Consider the following 20,229-nt stretch of genomic DNA (forward strand, 5'->3'; position numbering starts at 1 on the left):
ATAGGATAATGTTTTTGTCTAGAAGCAGTATAATATTTCCTTATATGACAGTCAAAAACAGTTATTTGGGGGCTAAAGAGATGGCTCAACTATTGAGAGGACTGGCTGCTCTTTCAGAAGACATGGGTTCAATTCCCATGTCCTCACAACTGTCTATAATTCCAGGAACTGATACCCTCACATAGACATGTAGGCAAAACTTCAATCACATAAAATATAAATAAATAAATGAATTTAAAAATGTTTTTTAAAATAAATAGTTATTTTTATATTAAGTTGTCAAAATTTAAGATATTTTTACATTGCTTACATTATGCTTGCTGCCCCAGCTACCTCACTTAGAAAGGGGCTCAGCATAGACCCAAGGTTCAGGGATCACACAGAGTTTCAATGCTTGCATAAGACCAGGGTGTCTGGTGGCCCCTATTCACAAGGGCTCTGCTGCAGGGCACAAGATGTCCAGACTTGCCAGGCAGTGGTGGCACACGCCTTTAATCCTAGCACTTGGGAGGCAGAGACAGGTGGATTTCTGAGTTCGAGGCCAGCCTGATTTACAGGGTGAGTTCCAGGACAGCCAGGGCTATACAGAGAAAACCTGTCTCGAAAAACAAAGGGGGAAAAATGTCCAGACTTGGCTATCTGCTTATCATCAGGTCCACAAACAACATCTGTCTGGCCTAAAACCAAGGCTGTTCCTACTCAGGACAAAGTGTTTTGTTTGAAGTTTCCAGTGTTATTATTTCATTTCCCCAAATTGTATATCAAATTTTGGAGAAATTCTGCTTATACTATTTCATTTGGGAAGGTTTATATATACCAATTTACTAGAATAACTAAATTGTTAATTTGTTCAAAGAATATAACCAAGGGTACACTTTGAGCTAACAAATCACTTGAAAAAGGCAGAATTGTGATTTTTCTTAATTTAGTAATTAGTTTTCTAACTGGGATTTTCTGCCATGGCACTGTTTTTGTAGTATTTTTGTCCTGGAATCTCTATTCTCTGAATTCAAATTAGAAGCATTCCTAACAGTGTGCATCTGGAAGTGTGCTGTGTTGCTGTAATTCTAGCATTTAAAGAGGAGCCTTGTGCACATACAAGAGTTTACAAAAGGAGCTCATCCCAAGCCTTCCTGAAAAAGGAGGAACCAGCTCATTGCTCTTGAGAAAATCCTTTGTTCAGAGAAATTATGCCTTATGTAACTGTATAGTTTAGCAGCAGTTAAAGCTACTTCCTGCCTCTGAGTTCATTCTGGAAAGCCTCTATTACATGAGCTTTCAGACGTCCATTCTTTTGACAGTGTGACATCATGTCATCTACAGAGTTTGCAGTGGAGAACTACAACCAAACAATGTTAAGTTGATGGGTTTGTTTGAGCTTTATTCATTGCTGTCCTTGGATGTGTGCAGTGTACAGGTTATAGGTTGACTTAGCCTAGAAGATGTGAATCTGACAGATTGCTAGAAAATGAACTACAGGAACTCACTAGGATCAAAATGAGATCTCATTGCAGCAGGAGATGTTCAGCAGCCCTCCAAAGTCGGGGAACGTTCTAAGATGGTTTCTGGTTTCTGCCCTAGTCTGTTTAGTGGTCATGTGCTCATAGCCTTATGGGAACCTACAAAAGCTCTGGATTTAATTGTTGAGAAGTTAATCTAATAATCAAAAACTGCTTTGTTGAGAGCCAGCATGGTCTAGTTCTGGTGCCTCTCTTCTGTCTGAATAGTGGCATTCAGGCTGTAACTGAGTATCCCATCCCACATCTACAAGATGCTAATTCATTCACTCAAGAACAGTTGCAGGAGTGGGGAGTTGGCTCAACACTTGGTGTACTGGTGTGTGTGAATCTGAGTTCCAATCCATAGCACCCATGTGAAAACCAGGCATGGTGGCACCTGCCTATAGAACTGACACTGGAGAGGAAGAGACATGAGGATCTCTGGAGCTCACTGGTCACCTGGTCTTACTAAAATTGGTGTAATGGCTGTGTCATTCAATAGCCCAGCATACTTTTGTATGCTGGGCTATTGAATGACACAGTATGCTTAGTTTTCACAGTCCTACCCATCTTTCTTGATGTTCCTTGGGCCTCAGAGGAGGTGACACAGATGTCCCCTTGGTGCCAAGCACTCATCAGTCACTTATTCCAACACTTTGGCTAGTTTTGAGTCCCTGCTTTGATCATTGCCCTCTGCCAGAATAGGCTTCTCTCACCAAGGCTAAGATTATACTAATAATCTATGGGTGTAAACACAAATATTTATAAGGTAGGTTAACTGCATGTTGGCAAAACATCAGTAGTAGACTCCTTATAGCACCGGTGACCCACATAAACATACAGTTTGGACCAGTTCTACAATACCAGGCTGATAGTCTATCTTGTGGAACAATTCTCAGATCCAGTCAGGAAACAATTGGTTACTACCTGAACATTCATGTCACTATTGCACCAGTAGGCAAATCTTGCAGGAAATCAGTATTGAAGCTCTTAGCATCTGAGTGTGATTATTGATGGTGTTTCTCCCTTCACAGCCTACATAGCACCACCAAGCATTATGAATTCTAGCCAGCAGGAAGCTTCCAAGTCAATTCCAGCTTGGTTCTCTGTGTCCATATCTGTGTCATCCTGGTTGGTAGCAATGGCAACTACCTGTATCATTTTGAGAGCTGCATTGTTATATTTGTACTTTTTATGTTATAGTAACAAGTCTCTCTAATTTCTCACCATTAAATATTAATTTGTTTTCTCCTTCCTCTAAGGATTTCCTTCTCCAGTCATTTAGGTTCTGTTCAAGTTCAGCTCTGCACTTGCTTCCTACACATTAAACCTACCCAATGGGACTTCCGCTCTGGTCTTAATGAAGTAACAGGGCTTGTCATTCTTCCCTAAACAGCTATGAGTGAGGTAGGAAATAAAAAACAATACATGAAAAATCTATGAAATCAAAATATGCTTGTTTAAAAAGTTTATTAAAATTAATGAACCACTAATAATAATAATAATAATAATAATAATAATAATAATAATATGGGAGAGAATCAGGGTACAAACTAATTGAATAGGAACTAAAAGACATAATGTAATTAAGTATTTGACAGAAAAAAGAATAATGCAGACGTATCCACAGTGCCATTCCAGTAAGCTCAATAACTTAAGTTCATAGTAATTTTATTCATAATAGTCAAAATTGGAAAGAACCCAAATGCCCAGCCATTGCTGAATAGGTAAGTAAGATGTGGTATGTCCCTAAAATAGGAAGAAATGAAGTGTCAATACAAATGTACTTTCAAAATCTATTTGAAGCATGTAAACAAACCACAGAAAAAAATACTTTACTATTCTACTTATAGGGAGTGTCCAGTCTAGACAAATGTATGAAATAAAAATACAGAAAGTTATTAACAGCTACTAGGCCACAGTAAGAGGAGAAGACCATTAGATGGATTTTCTTGGGCATGACTAGAATATTCTAGAACTGCCTTACTGTGTTGATACTTGCATAACTCTGTGAGCATTAAAAACCGTTAAGGGATATACTTTAAGTGTATGAATGATGTGCTATGTGAATTAATAAAGTGGCTTAAAAGACAGTGAGCAGAAGAGTGAAAGAACAGATGGGACAAACCGGAAACAAACAGACGTGACTCTCTTCAGAGCACCTTCACTTCAGTGTCTGCTGCTCTTTTTAAAATCCTTCTGTTTGTGTCACAGACAGACAGGAACATTCCCTGATAAGTCTACACCAGTGAATGTTAAGTCTAACCAGGAATGCCATCAGGGAAGCTCTGTAAAGCACAAGCCCTGGCCTCACATACCTTTGTCTCAGATTCAGCCCGAGAGGCAGGCTACACAAGCTGCCAAAGTTCTGCTCAACACAGGCCGACTGGAGACTATTCCTCAGCCTCGCAGTGCTTCTTGGACCAAGGCCACCAAGGCTGGGAGTTTCCTTGTGCTCGTTTTTCGTAAACCCAGCTCATCACAGTCTTCATTTGAGGCTTCTTGAAGTCGGTGTTGTAGTAGTTTCCTCTTCCACTCTGTGCAAAAGGCAGCGACCTCTAGCTCCTCTGGATCTGAGGAAGGCCATCTCAAACCCTGCAAGAGTGAAAGGTCTCTCCAGATCAGTGCTGAAGTCTATACTCAGGAGTGACTGGGGATGCTGGACACATTTTCAGGGTGACCAGTTTGGTTACTTTGCTCTTACAAGGTTCCTCCTAGAGTGTTAGGGCTGCCTTTCTGCTACGACAGCTCTTGTTTTACACCATCAAACTATTATGTTTGAAGGCAAGTGGAGACTGCCCACCCTAAAAGGAGATGAGAAGTAGAACAAAAGGTTTTAGATTTATCCCACTGAAATGTTCTGAAAACATAGCCAGTTCTTCTAAATTCACTCTCAGCAGTGAAGAACACTGGTTGTTCTTTCTGGGGACACAGCACCCATATGACAACTCACAAACACCTCTAACTCCTGATCCAGGGGATCCAGTGCTCTGCACTAGCTTCCTTGGACACTGGGCATACATGTGGTACACAGCCATACGTATAGGCCAAAGCACCCATTCATACTGAAAATTAATTTTTCCCTCCCCATTCTTCCTGTTTGCATCTCACACACAAAGAACTAAAACAGGAAACTTGGTATGATTTAGTCTATTTTACAGATGGTCCTTGACTTATGGTTACCAATTCACAATATTTCAGCTTTGAAATACAATTATGTCTTAAGCTGTTCTTATTAAGTGAGGGCAGTTAAGAGCTTTGGCTCTTCTAGAGCACCTGGGTTAGATTCCCAGCACTCACATGCTCCAGTTCCAGGGGATCTGATGCCCTCTTATGAACTCTGAGGGGAAAGCACACATGTGGTACACCCACATACCTGCAGGCAAAGCATTCATACTGAGAAAATAAAAAGCAATTTTTAAAAATTAGGTCAAACTAGTAATACGTCATCTGTGTTTTTGTTTAGCTTTTTCTCTTCTTTTCCTTTTTTAGACAAGGCCTCATGACTCTGTGTCCCAGTCTGGTCTTCAACTTCCAGTCTTCCTCCCTCAGCCTCAAGACAGTGGGATTACAGGTGTGAGTTACCATGTCTGGCCAATGTATTTATGACTTAACTATATTTTCAATGGTGGGTTTATAGGGGCATAAGTCCATGAATGGAGAGGTGTCCATACAGTGGAGGTGTTCCATCCCTTCAGAGGAGATAGAAATTAAGTTCAGGTCTGAAGGAGAAGCAGCCAGGCCTGGGCGAGTGATGAGGGCAGAGGTAGGCCTAAGAATTCTCTTTCTTACTTATTTAATGTGTTTTTGTTTGGGTTTTGTTTTGCTTTGAGACAAGGTCTCACGTAGCCCTGACTGGCCTCCCATTCACTGTGTACCTAAAGATAATCTTGAACTTCAAATCTGCCTGCTTCCATATTCAGAGTCCTGGTGTTAACACCCAGAGGAGTTATTCTTTTAGGCATTCAAACACTGTCCATCTGCAGCTGTCATTTAAGATGCAGGAAGCCAGAAAAAAGTGTTGTTTTTACCCCAATGAGACAAAGTCAGGCAATACACAAAATTATGCTTTTTTTAATCTAATGGTGAGCTGAGTTTGAAGTTCTCCAACCTCAGATGTATTGGAAAGCAGTCATCTCTGAGGAGAGATGGGAATAGCACTGGTTTACATAAGACTCAGTGTGGGTGGGAGGCAGGACAGCTATGTAATCGAATAAGAGTTTTGGAGAAACATTTTAAAAGGGGCATTGATGTAGCTCAATAGTAAAGTACCTTCCTAGCATCTTGAGGGCACTGGTTTTGACCTCCAGGACTGAAAAATAAAATTAACAATTTGCTAACTTCCAAATGTAGATTAGTGTGAGCACAGCACCCATTCAAAAGGAAGGTCCTTGTACACTCAGGGTCTGCTGTCAAGGTCTCCCCTGATGCTCTTGAGAAAGGCTCAAGCTGGGTCAGGGGACTGAGAACATCTGTTTGAGATGTAGGCTTTGGAGACGGTAGCAACTCCTGTCATGTAGGCATAATTACTCCCAAGATCTGTCCATTTATTGAAAAAAGCCTCCAGCCACTGAGAAAAGGACAGTAAACTAAACACAAATTAAGGTTAGCAAGCCCGACACCCTCATAGTGATCTCAACAATAAAACCCCAGCTCAAGCCAATGCCTGACAAGATGGCCAGCCTCATCTCCTACATTAAGTGACTGGAAAATAGATAGATAGATAGATAGATAGATAGATAGATAGATAGATAGATAGATAGATAGATAGATAGATCTATCAAATCAAAACCACCTACAATTAATATCTTCATGACTTTTAATTGAACTGTGGACAAAATTGCACAGGTAAATGACAAATCTTACAAAAGATGAAAAACCATTAAATAAATAAATAAATAAATGGATCCAGGCTTCGTGATAGTTAAAGGTCAGATTGATAGATAGATAGAGATATCTTACTTGGTATCTACAAATCTACATGTGACATCAAGTTCCTAATGGAAAGTTGTGAGACAAGACACTCCTGTGTTTTTGACCCACTGTCAAGAAATAAGATAAAAACCAAATCTCCCAAATCAACTGAAGTCAGATCTGAGCCATGTTATCAGAAAAGAAGATTTTTAAAAACCACCTACAATTAATATCTTCATGACTTTTAATTGAACTGTGGACAAAATTGCACAGGTAAATGACAAATCTTACAAAAGATGAAAAACCATTAAATAAATAAATAAATAAATAAATAAATAAATAAATAAATAAATGGATCCCGGCTTCGTGATAGTTAAAGGTCAGATTGAGTTATGTATTGGGTTCAAAGCTGGCAATAGGCTATCTATGAGCTTACCTCAAAAATAAAAATGTATTCAGCTAACTAAACAAACAAAGGGGGATCCTGGAGACAAGAGAGCAAAAGCTGCACAGAATGCTGTGGTAGGCTCATCTGAGGATTGAATACAGCTGAAGAAGTGATAAGATTAACGCTGATCCGTGGAAATCAAGCAAATAAAACACAGGAAGGGAAGGGACTGGGTTAGGGAAGGGGTAGAATTGAAAAGCTAAGAGAAGGTATCCTCCTGACAGCCTGCCATTTGCCAGGTCCCTGTGGCACTCACCCGAAGACAGGCAGCTTCCACAGCCCTCACAGTCTTGGAGACAGCCTGGAGGAGCCGCTGGGCATTGTCCACAAGGAGCTCCTCAGAGGACTTGCTTCTCATCAGGGAGGCCTTTACACTGGGAGCATTTGGAGAGAAAGAAATCTTTATCCCAGGTTAAAAGACAATCGCCAATAAATACCAGATTTTGCAGGGCAAGCCCCATATAGAAAGCTGAGATGCTTTGATGAGAATGTTCAGAGGGGTGTGAGTGTGAATGTGTGTGTATGTGTGCTGGCACACACATACCAAAGATCAGTGTAAGGTGTATTCCTCAATTGCTTTCCACCTTTTTTTTTTTTTCTTTTTGAGACAGCATCTGTAGTTGAGCCTGGAGCTGCTTACAGGTTTGGCTAGAGCGGCAAGGTGTGAGTAACCTCGTGTCCACCTTCTCAGCTGGATTAGAAATATGCACCACCATACCCAGCTTTTAGATAAGTGCTGGGAACCAAGCTCAGGTCCTCTTCACACATGTGGGCAAGCACGTTACCACCTGAGGTACCTTTCTGTTCCACAGGAAGACTGTTCTAAGGGATCAATTTAGCGTTTTTAAATGAAAATCTTATTTTAATGCCAAGAAAAGGTAAGTCATACAGCATCTGTAGCAAAAACAAGAGCGTGCTGCTAATGGTAATAACTGGAGAGGTCACAGGACAGACGCCAACTGCCATCGGAACATGAATGGATAAAATCAGTACACACTGTATTCAGGACTTGGCTGATACTGGAGGGACTGCCTTCTTTAGGGCTCAGCAGTTCTCAGAAATGGTGAATGAATGGCTTACCTGCAAGCAGACCTTCCATATTCAACTATCCTTCCTGCATATGCTTAGCCTTCTCATTTGGCCTTGTGCATTCATTCATGTGAGAACCACTGGGAATGCTTTTATCTGTTTCCCTCAGCTCCTGCCATTTGACACAGGTAAGTTTTCTTGTGTAGCCCTCCCTCCCTGCTTGGCCCTATGCCTCTTGTGTCTGGGGATGGGAGGAGTGTCTCATTTTGAGTATAAAAACTAATTTGCTTGTGGTGGTCATTTTTATGTCTATGTCTTTTTTTTTTCTTTTTTGGTTTTTCAAGACTGTGTAGCCCTGGCTGTCCTGGAACTCACTCTGTCGACCAGGCTGGCCTCGAACTCAGAAATCTGCCTGTCTCTGCTTCCCAAGTGCTAGGATTAAAGGTGTGTGCCACCACCAGCTCTATGTCTTAAATAGAAAAAAATATTGGCATCTAATTTTGAGATGATTATATATCTGAAATATTTCCTAGAGAACAGTTTCCAAGTTTTATTACTATTTTTAAAATATTTATTTATATATGGATGGGCATTTGGCCTGCATGTATACACATATGCTACGTGTGTGCCTGGTATCCAAGAGATGCCAATCATCTGGATCTGCAGTTACAGTTGTGGGCCACCACATGGGTGTTGAGAATCAAACCTGGATCCTCTGGAAGAGCAGCCAGTGCTCTTAACCTCTGAGCCATCCTACAAGTTGTTCTATGACTTCTACATGTGTTCCCTGGCATGGACATGCATGTATATGTACACTAAATAAATGAATAAACAAAATGTAAAAAAATCAATATTGGTTTGAGCAATGTTATTTTTATTTTTCACTAATGTGAATGTAATGTAAGAATCTAGCAGTTGTGTGGGTCCCTTGCTAACAGACTTCCGGATGCTAGGACTTAAGATCACACACTGGGGAAGTGAGTTTATATCAAAGTGAATATTGGCACCACCCATCCTGCTGCGGAACTCCCTTCCCTGCTCCTGCCCCTGCCTGAGAACCAGCCTGGCTGTGGGCTCATGCTGTGAAAGGTGTAAGAAGAGACTCCCACTTTCTGCTGTCTTCACAGCCCCTGCTATGCTGTTGTCTGTCTGTCCATGGCATTAATCTTGCAGCCTCGAGGAACCATGTCTGTCTTGGTGTGCAGTATCATATCTAAATCTTTCATTAACAATTGACAGTAGTTTTAACAACCAAGCCTTACTGTAGGTAAGACTGTCACAGTGAGACCTTGTTATTAGTTGGTGTGCCACTGCAGGGTCTGATAGACTCAGGTTGAACTAAAACTTTTATAATTCTTTTATGATGTGTAATGTATATCAACAGAAGAGCTGTTATAGGGAGGCAGTGAATGAAAATGACTCATCTCCAGAACTGAGACATATTAAATGGCTTAGTATTTTGGGATGATGCAGTAAGACAGTCTCATGTAGCCAAAGCAGACCTCAAGCTCACTATGTAACCAAGGGTGGTCTTGAACTTCTGCCTCTAACTCTTAAATGCTGGGATTATAGGTGTGTACTGCCACTCCAGTTGATAAATGGGCTAACCTTAACACATGCTTCCTGCTGGTGGTTCTCCTGTTTTCACTCATTGTATTGTTTGTTTACATAGGGTCTTGGGTAGCCTGAGTAGACCTGAGCTCCTGATCCTCCTGTCTCTACTTCCAAGTGCTGAGATTATATGGCTCCTATGCCTAGCCTGATTGATTGCTATTAATATACAGCCCAGGAATCAAGGACAGAAATCCATCTAAGAACTGAATTGTCAGATGATTTTGTCTTTGTGTGAGCATCACAGAGTGTACCTCCACAAACTAAGATGTCTGTGCTGTCATTACATGATTAATCATATAGAACCACAATCACATACAAAGTCTGTCATTGTCCAAAATGTCACTGTGCACCATGTTTTAAAAGATAGTTGGCGGGGCTGGTGAGATGGGCCAGTGGGTAAGAGCACTAACTGCTCTTCTGAAGGTCATGAGTTCAAATCCCAGCAACTACATGGTGGATCACAACCATATTTAATGATATCTAATGCCCTCTTCTGGTGTGTCTGAAGACAGCTACAGTATACTTATATATAATAAATAAATACATCTTTAAAAAAAAAGGCTAACTGCACATGAAGTATTGTGAACACAGTAGTGCCACTGAAGTAAGGACCAGCATTCTAAATGGGGAGGAACCAGTGTTCACTCTAGAACAGTAAATCATTAAACATACACATGACTCCCCTTCCATCCCATGCATAAAAACTTAGCTGTTCTCCCCCAAGCTGCTTCCTACCTGGAGATGATGCTGAGCTGGCTGCTCATGGTTTGAACTTGCTCCACCATACACAGAAGCTCCTGGGAGCATCTCTGATCTGTACAGTTCTTAGCAATGATGTGAATGAGTCTGGTGAAGTTTTTTCCAGACGCTGAGACTTTTCTGGCAGAAGCAATGAGCTGATCTTTGGTCTATATCAGAGATAGAAGTGTTAAAAGTAGGAAAACACTGCCTTCTTAAGTTTCTCCTGAGGGACAAATCACAGTGCTTGCCCCAAGCTTTCTTGGCTCACCCGACTTCTGCATGGCAGTGTACTCATTGTAGCTTGAACAGCATCTCCTGAGCCAGCTCTAAGGGCTTTCTCTTGCATTGGAGAAAACCCGACTGAAAAGAAAAATCTTCCTTGTGTGGGGGCTGAGAGAGCCAGGCAACCCAGCTTCCATTTAGTTCCAAAATTTTAGTACTAATAAGATATCTGTATGGATTGCACAAGTTGCTAAGGATGAAATTTTGCTTCTTGTTTAAGCAGGTGAAAGACAACTATTTTTATGAGTTAATTTTATCAATAACCAAGTGTAGTAAATCTTCATTCATGCCATATGAAGAAGGGCGTGAAGAATCTTAAGGATTCCATAACCAACAAGATTTATTGTCTCATTTTAGCTGAAGTGTCGGTTAGAGACATTTTATGTCTAAGCCAGTTACTGAGCTGTTCTCATTTCGAGGAATCGGCAGATCAGGTTACCTATCCTGTTTGATTTTCTCACATTTTTCTTGTCTGTAGCCAGGATCTTCAGGGGGTCTTCCCCCTCATCCCCCCCCCCCCCCCCCCCCCCGACATATCTGATCCATATCACTCTGGAAGGGGTCCAAAGCTGCCTCTCCTTTCCTGTTAACACACATTACAGAGCCTCTCTCTCAAAATAGCATGTCCTTGGTCCAGTATACCAGTAAAGGTATAGAATGAATTAAATAAAATAGCATGACCTCTCTCCCAAAGGATTTGTAATATCATAAATACCATCAAACTTATAATCATTTTCATCTTGATAATTAAGCAACTCAAAGCAATTAAAGCAATCTAAACAAGTATCTGTTGAGATCGTGCTCCTCCACTATCTCCTATTTTTTTTTTACATGATTAATTTTTAATACTGAGTTCAAGGCCTGTTTCTACTGTCTGAGATAGGTTAGGTTCCCTACCCATTTCCCTATTTGATCTATAATTTAAGGTCAAGCCTCATTTATTCACCTAAGTATATTTCAATCCTCTCTTCTATGTAGATAAATATTTCTGTGGATACATATGTCCCCTTCTCTTTATGTAACTTGAATTAACATAAGTTTCTTTATCTGTCTGAGATATTTTTTCCACTTATCCCCTATAATTTAAGATGAAAAGCCTCAATAATTTATTCATCTATGCACTCACCTTTAATTAAATTCCCTTCTGCTTGCCGTCTAAGCCTATCTCCAGGCTCTGTTTTTGTCATACCAGGCTGAGCAATTCCAGAATTCCTGTGTAGAATCTGAGTATTTGCCCTGGCATAGACTTTTTCAAATTTCTTTTAATATATTTTTCTCATTCTTTCTATTCTCCCTCCTTGCCTTTATTTCCTACATTTGAGATCAAAGGCCTGGATTTCTTTATTCCAGGTATACTTAAGAACATTTAAGCAGTTACCACTATGCTCCTGTCTATCCTCAAAAACAAATAAGATAAATAAAATCAAATTGTATTTGTCCCTAGTCTTTGATTATTTGCTTGTAGAAAGCAGGCAGCATCTACAGTCTGGTTTTTTTGTTGTTGTTTGTTTGTTTGTTTTTTGTTTTTGGCTTTTTCGAGATAGGGTTTCTCTGTATAGTTCTGGCTGTCCTAGAACTCACTCTGTAGACCAGGCTGGCCTCGAACTCAGAAATCCACCCGCCTCTGCCTCCCAAACTGGGATTAAAGGATAGTCCCACCACTGCCCAGCAGTACATCTAAAGTCTGAATCTCTGTCTCCAAGCAGCCTGTCTGTCTCTGCACAGGAGGGGCTCCCAGCACCTGAGATTAAGCTCTCTGAGGCAGCTAGCTAGAAACCTTGAGAAGGGCCCAGAGTAAATCCCCACAGCGGCTGTGTTCCTTTGCTCTAGTCTTTGTGCGGGAACCAGATGACTTGGCTCAGCTTGTTGAGAAATCAATTCTTCCCTACTCCTAAACTCACATCATGGTGCATGTGTGCATTTGGGATTCTCCAATTAATTTTTAAAAATGAGTTCTTGCCTACCATGCTGGCACCATCTGTAGTGTATTAGTTAATGACTACTTGAACAGCCAAAGTGCCCAGCCATTGAACTAGTCAAGGCATATCAAAATTAGCTGGCATATGTATGTCTTTCATTCTCAAATCCAGAGAGCTCTTAGGTGGGTGCAGTGTGCATGCAACCTGCTGGAAGCCAAAGCAGTTAACCAATTCACTGCTACATTCTGGGGAATGAGTGACTCCTTGATTTTACTAATTTTATTACATTCCAAATTTGGCAAAATTACCTTCCTTGTCATTACTGGTAAAACTATAGTAGCCAAGCCAAAAAAGAGGAGGGGAAGAGAGGTGAGATGAGCTTTTCAGAGATGGGGTACTGATCAGATCTTCAGGGTGACCTTAACTTTCAGCACTGTCTAGGGATGACAGTGATGACCCACCACCATGACCTGAAGAAGACCAAGTACCAGGACTCGTCCTCTCTTCCTCAAGCTCTGAGCCATCAGGAGCACCTCAGTGGCCATCTCTCGTGTGATCTGGGTGATTCTGTTCTCACTGTCTGCACTGCCATCCTCTGGAGTAGTCTGGTCCGTCTGAGCAGGAGGCAGAGATAGGCTGCCACTCTGGTGCTGAAGGAAGGCATTGGGTTAGAGGTTTAGAACAACACAATTCCTAATGCTCAGGCCTCTAAACTGCAGTGAGGATGTTAATTGCCTCTGTGTGTGTGTGTGTGTGTGTGTGTGTGTGTGTGTCTGTCTGTTTGTCTGTCTGTCTGTCTGTCAGTTTGTGTTCACACACAGGTGGAGGCCAGTGTTCTTAGGAACTGTCTACTTTGTTTTTTGAGACAGGACCTGCCATTGGGCTGGAACTCTCTGATCAGGTTAGGATAGCCAACCAGGGATTTGCCCATTTCTCCCTCCCCTATGCCAGTATTACAAACGTGTAACCTATCTGTGAATCCAGGTTGTAAATCTGGTAATAGAGTTTAAGTCCTAATGCTTGTGCAGTAGGTACTTTGTCAACTGAGCCTTCCCCTACTCCCTTAATTGGTTTCTAAAATCATTTTTAAAGAAAAACACAGGGAATCAGATGGTGGTGAGCAGAGGCTTTTTCTAGATAAGATCACTGGCCAGCCTGTCAGGAGTTGAGACAGGATAGGTTTAAAAAAAAGGAAATAATTGAGAGTTGTTGGCAAAGAATTTGCCGGGCGGTGGTGGCACACGCCTTTAATCCCAGCACTTGGGAGGCAGAGGTAGGCGGATTTCTGAGTTCGAGGCCAGCCTGGTCTACAGAGTAAGTTCCAGGACAGCCAAGGCTACACAGAGAAACCCTGTCTCGAAAAAAAAACAAAGCAAACAAAAAAAACAAAAACAAAAACAAAAGACAAAGAATTCAACAGCAGTGTCTAAAGACCATGGAGAAGGGACATGGTGGTCTGGATTTAAGAGTGAGTGTGCAGATGTGAATGAGAACACATAAACTCGCGTGTTTGAATACTTGGTCCCCAGTTATTGGAACTTGTGGGGAAGGGTGAGGAGGTGTGGCCTTGTTGAAGGAGATGTGTGTGTCACTAAATGTATCACTTTTGAGGTTTCAAAAGCCAACCACGATTCCCAGTGTGCTCTCTGCCTCCTATTTGCAGATCAAGACATAAGCTCTCCAAGTTTTTTGCCACCGTACCTTTACTCCACCATCATGGTCCCTACCCTTCTGAAATCATAAGGCCAATTAAATACTTTCATTTTCAAGTTGACTTGGTCATGATGCTATCGCAGCAATACAAACCCCAACTAATATGGTGAGAAAACTAGGAAATGGCCTTTTAAACAACCTACCAGCAAATCTAAGCATCTAAAGCTAGGCCTGATGCCAAGCTTTGTGTTAAAGACTTCAGAAGTGAATCACTTCCTGCTGGTGTCCCTTCAGGAGTGAGAATGGAGCTTAAAGAGTGTGGTGTTGTCTTGCTCTCAGAGCTTCTGACCTGAGTGGCCAACATCACCATGCCCTGTCACCCTGCCTTACAGCCATGGGAGATGCTTCTGGTGCATTGACAGAAACAGAAGGCAAGTAAGTGAGTGGGCGACTCTAAGTGTATGCTAAAGACTCTGTGGAGGACAGAACCAGAGATGAGGAGAAGGAACCTGCAAGCTATTCACATTTATAAGACTGAGAGATGAGCAGGCAAGCCTAGAGCACTGGGGAACAGTACGTTATTCTCCCTGATACTTTGGTCCCAGGGTCCCCTTTTGTGGAAGTGATGTTTTGATGAGAAAAAAAAAATAAGAACAATAAGGGCAAGGGTAAAGCATGGTATGGTGTGATCAGTTTTGTCTTGGGAAATGTCCTAGAGAGCCTTGGGATATTCTGTAGATGAGGTGACTCATCTATAAAATCCTGGTTGTCATGCAAAGAGAATTCTGAGTGCTTGTGAGAAAATCCCAAGAAAAACAAGACAAGAGTCTTGTAACCTTGGTTTCTTCAAAAACACAGAATTGCCCTTGGAATGTGTTTTCTTGCCGCTCAGTGGAGAGGCAAGAATTACTCATTAAGGGCTGGTGAGATGGCTCAGCGGGTAAGAGCACTGACTGCTCTTCTGAAGGTCCTGAGTTCAGATCCCAGCAACCACATGGTGGCTCACAACCACCCGTAATGAGATCTGACGCCCTCTTCTGGTGCGTCTGAAGACAGCTACAGTGAATTACACTGGAGCGAGCCAGAGCGAGCCAGAGCGAGTGGGGCCCAGCAGAGGTCCTGAATCCAATTCCCAGCAGCCACACACATGATAGCTTGTGGACATCTGTACAACCATAAATAAATAAAATAAATATTTAAAAAAAAAAGAATTACTCATTAAAATGGCTATTGTTATTGTTTATATAACTGTATGAAAAAAAACATGATTTTGCCACATGCAGCCTATCCTTGTGCTTGTATAGAGCTTGAATGCATGGGGACTTAACTCATGTGACCTTCTTAGCCCTCAGAGTATAAACTGATGCTCTGAATAAAGTTGGCTACTGCATGAGACTGTATGGCTTTGGTTATGGTCAGTATATATACACAAAATTTTTCAAATCCTTAGTGGCTAAGTGTCCTGTGTTGCCCTAGAAGGAACCAAGTGTGTAAGGGAGGTATTAACAGACCTAGCATCTTTCTAATAAATCCCTTTCTCCTCTACTACAGTGATTCTAGTTGTATTCTTGTCCTTTGAGCAGGTAGGTGACATCTGCAGAGGTCAAAGTGGATAAGCAACCTGGGTACTGCCATTCAGAGCAAAGCTCAGGCAAAGTGATAAGGAAAAAGTCCACTAACGTGCATGAAAAGCTTAGGCTCGAGTTTTAGGACAAGATGCTAAGGAAAGGAAAATAATTTTGCATGGATGCATTCATTAGCCCTCTTTAAGACTAGGATGCTGGGGTCTAAATGGCATGAGGCTTCTCTGGTTTTGTTAAGGGCATGGCAGAGGGAGATGTGAGCCAGAGTTTTGGATCCCCAAGCTTCAGCTTTTATAGGCTGCTTGTTCTGCCTGCCTTGTGTAAATTATACATGTGGGCATCAAGTCCCTGGAATGTGCTAGGGTCTTTAGTTACAAGCAGGTCCAGGTGGAGGTAGATGAATGATACCAAGTAGCCTACCATGCTGATGTCTGCTGTGGTGGTCCTGGTGGTGGCTAGCTCATCAGCACAGGTCCCCACTGAGCTTTCTGGGGTATCTTTAGGAACAGCACCCTGAGAATCCACACTGCCCCCAGAAGTGGTTCCCGCTGTACCCTCTTTACAGTGGGGCTGGAGCTGGACAGGATCCTCTTCTAGGGGCTTTGCTTGTTCCTCCCTGGGCTTCAAGTATTGGACCAGGAGTCTCCAGGCCTCCATGTGACTACCCTTCAAGGCCTGGAGCTGAGTCACTGCATGGTGGACTCTAGCTGCCCATTCCCACTGAAGCCAGTCCAGCATATGCAACCTCTGCTCCTCCTGGAGCACAGGGCCCTTCTTAGCTACCTCCTTAGTGAGCATGAGAATGCTCTCTAGAGATACAAGAAGATCTTTCTGGAAGGGTTCAGATTCTTGACCTCCTGCTATGATTCCCTGCACAGCTTGGATAGCAGACAACATTCCTTCTATCCTGTTCTGGGAGCTCCTGCCTACAACATCTTGGAACATATGTTCATAGGCTGCGTTGATGCTGGTCAGGTAGTCAGTCAGGGCCTTGGCTCGAAGGCTGAGTTCCAAGCAGAGAAGTTCAAAACGTGTAGAGAGGCTGGGACATGGCTTGGGAGAAGAGACCAAGATGTGTGCCACCTCTAGCAAGGCATCTGTGAGTACATGAACTTCCCCACACAGAAAGGAGATCTCACCCTTCACCTGTGCATCCCCACACAGAACACTAGACAGCTGGGCAGCCTCTTGTAACCTTTGAGAAATCTCTGCTGCCTGACCTAACCCTTTCTGCAGCCCCTGCTGGCTCTTCACTGCTTGTCTCAGGGGCAGCAGGAACAGGCCTTGTCTCCTGCTGAGTCTCTCCATACACTGCACCAGGTCTTGGACAGCTACTGCCCAGAGAAGGCACCCATTGTCGATGTTCTCTTCCCTCAGGGTGGGCTCTTGGAGACCATCAGAGGACATAACTTGGTCCAACAGCTGCTTAGCATGGATTTTTGTCTTTTCTGATCTGTCTTGTAGCTCTAAAAGCAGTCCTGAGTGCCCCATTGAGTCAGGGCTCTCTTTGTCCAAATCCACAGGGCCGCTTTCGGCTGCTACTTGGATCATCAAGGCCAGATCCCGCTGAAGCTCTACAAATGCTGCCGCGCTTCCAGGTAATTCAGTCACTAGGTTATGGCAAAATAGTTGTTGACACAGAGGGTACCAGTCACCAGCCCTAGCTACCAAACCCCTCCTGTCTTCCCTGGTCCTCTGGAATTGCTGAAAATCTACTCCCAGAAGCTCGTCACTTTTAGTATTTGCATTATGGACTTCCTCCCTGGCTAGATCAACAGTCGAGGGTGCCAGTGTTGAGAATTCTTGTAATCTTGTCATCCTCTCTAGCCCCAGGGTTTCTTCTCCGGTCTGGATCTCTTGGACTGTATCCACAGTAGAATCATGCTCTGGCAGGTTGGTGCATGGTAAGGTCACTGCCTGGTGATTCCTGTTCTCCATAGAAGTGATGCCTTTGCTGACAGCAGGGAGTGGAGCTCTCCACCCATGTATGCAGGTGCCAGGGACCACTGTGTAGGAAAGTTGTTCTACTGGTAGGAAAGAGGTGTTTGGGCCACTTCCCCATACCCCAGGTACCTGCTGGTATTTCATTTCAGAAGCTGTAGGATGCTGGGGGCTGGGGAGAATAAAATAAGACCATCCCTTGGCCATATCAAACCTTTGGACTTGGACTCGAAGTGGGCTGAGGATGTCTGGATGGTTGGTCCCATCCAGCCCATCGTGGACTTGCTGGGCTGAATAGATGAGGTGCTTTGCCATGGTTAAAAAGACATCTGTGTCCTGAACACTGTCCTCACCTCTGCTGCCTTCAGTGGCTACACCTAGGGTCACGGAAGACTGTGCCAGCTGTTGAACCACGACTCTCATCCCGTTCCGGAAAATAGGATCGGGGTCTTGACCCACGTATCTGCTCATCACCTGCACGATATGGGTGGCTCTTCCGCGTAAGAATGCCACAGATCTGGAAAACTCTCTGGACGCTCCTCTCCTCAGAGCCCTTGTGTACAAGTCCAAGTGTTTAGTCATTTCCTGGATGGACAAACTCAGGAATTCTGGAATGTTGAGAACGACATCAAAGCACGACAGGAGGTATTCAGATTCCCTGGCCCAGGCCTCAAGCAGGGCCTGCAAGGTGGCAGGGCTCCAGTCCAGGTCAAGCGCCTGGGGACTTTGTGAAAAAAGTTCTTCCACTTTGATCACAAGCCTCTGAAGACCTGCCACGGCAGCCTCCACATCTCTGCCAGTTTGCTGTTGTGGGCAGCAGACCCAAACCAAGTGCGCCACCCAGATCATCTGCTTGGCTTGGTCGTGGAAAGCGTCCAGAAGAAGCTGGAGACTCTCTGTATCACAACGGGACCTGATAGTGGAAGTTGCCAAGGCGGCCTGGACCAGCCTCTCTAGAGGACTTTGGGTGTCTGTGAACGTATCTACAATTTGGCGCAGTAATCCAGCTCGAACCGCTCGAAAGAGCGCCTCGGTCGCGGTACGCAGAGCTTCGCATTCGGTCCCTGGGCTGGTCCGGGGGAGCTGGTGCACCCCGGGTCGGAGCTGCAGCAGCTGCCGGCAGCGGAACACTAGGTGCATCCTCTCCCGTGGCGCGGAGCAGGCGGCTAGGCGCAGGCAGTGCCACACCACGGCGGCCAGTGGTGCATCCAGTAGCTCACTGCGCAGGTGACCAGGCCCAGGCTCCTCCAGGACCTTTCGCAGCTTGCACAGACCGCGCGCCAATGCGCCATTCTGAGAGAGCGCTCTCGGCCCTGCGACGCCTGGCTGCAGCGCATCCAGGAGATCTCCGAGGCTCTGCCTGGTCAGAGCGAAGACGCGGCGCCGCGAGACCACCAGCTGCGGATCGCGGGGATACCGGAGGTGACCGCGGGCGGCCGCAAGCAGCGCAGGGACACAGCACCCTAAGCGGTGGCGAGCTCGACCCAGACGCTGGTCCCACGCCCAGCGCGCAGTCAGGCCGCCCAGTCGGAGCAGCGCAGCCGCCAGATCAGCGAGCGAGGTGCGCAGCGAGGTGGCGTCCTCTGCCGCCTCCAGCACCTCCAGGCATGTCAGACACCAACTGACCGCTGTCGTGGTCTTCCTCACTGCTGCAGCATCATCAAGGAGCAAGACCTGATGGAGCCATCACAACAGGAAAGAGACTTGAAGATAACTGAACATTTTTTGAAGCCTTGTAGTTTAAGCCTAGAAAACCTTACATTTTCAGTTAACCTGCATGTAACCAGAATTCCACACTTCAGTTTTAGAGGTTTATAACTGTAAACCAAAGGTCTAAAGGCCTTCACTGAATGTTTAGTGTGGAGTCTAACCTAGACTGTCCAAAAACGGATTATTATTTAGATGAAAATGATAGGCCAGAGGGCTGGCTTCTTTGAGACAGCTTTTGTAGCCTGACTACCTCTCCTGGACAGCTGCGTCCACCCCCTAACCTTGGGGCAGGTTACCCAAGCCAAAAAGTCTTTCTCTCCCTTTCATTCACCACCAGCAGGTACCCAAGCCTCTCTGTCCCCCACCTCACACCCTCCCCCTTGGCTACTACTCTCTAGTAAGGCTTATGCAAACACCTGTCAATAAGCCACACACTGCAGAAGTTTTACAATGAACAGCAACAAAATATTTTCGGGGCTACACATTTGAACCAAAAGCTATATCCCAATCTAAAAGTTGTGCTCTGTGGCTGGAGAGGTGGCTCAGCAGTTATGAGCACTCACTGCTCTCTACCAGAGAACCTGGGTTCAATTCTCAGCATCCACAAGGGGGCTCACAACTGCCTGTAACTCCAGTTCTAGAGGATCCTACACCCCTTCCTGACCCCCTCTAGTATTTTACAGATGTGATGCACAGACACTCAGGCAAACACTCATACACATAAAACAAAAATAAACAATATATCCAGAATAAATTTAAGTTGTGTGCTAACAAGGAATGTGGGTCACGATGGAAAACTGAGAGTATTTGGGAATTGAGGGGTTAAACCAGTGTGGTAGCCCTGCTGTCTTCACAGAAGAATTCCAACTGACACCAGATACTGCATCTCGACTCGA

The 20,229-nt window shown here is 43.9% G+C and overlaps 1 protein-coding gene across 1 annotated transcript in view; it reads right to left on the minus strand.

Annotated features, from left to right (window-relative positions):
• Positions 1-3,123: 3,123 nt before the first annotated feature.
• LOC116090908 overlaps positions 3,124-20,229 on the minus strand; it is a 35,570-nt gene continuing 18,464 nt past the window's right edge. The window contains exons 3-7 of the mRNA XM_031371861.1: positions 16,103-19,297; positions 12,935-13,096; positions 10,240-10,412; positions 7,118-7,235; positions 3,124-4,094 (exon numbers count right to left, since the gene is read on the minus strand). Of these exons, the coding sequence (XP_031227721.1) occupies positions 3,900-4,094; positions 7,118-7,235; positions 10,240-10,412; positions 12,935-13,096; positions 16,103-19,297 (3,843 nt within the window). The 3' untranslated portion in view covers positions 3,124-3,899. The remainder of the gene's footprint in view (positions 4,095-7,117; positions 7,236-10,239; positions 10,413-12,934; positions 13,097-16,102; positions 19,298-20,229) is intronic.

Source organism: Mastomys coucha, unplaced genomic scaffold (assembly GCF_008632895.1).
Source record: "Mastomys coucha isolate ucsf_1 unplaced genomic scaffold, UCSF_Mcou_1 pScaffold15, whole genome shotgun sequence".
NCBI lineage: Eukaryota > Metazoa > Chordata > Mammalia > Rodentia > Muridae > Mastomys > Mastomys coucha.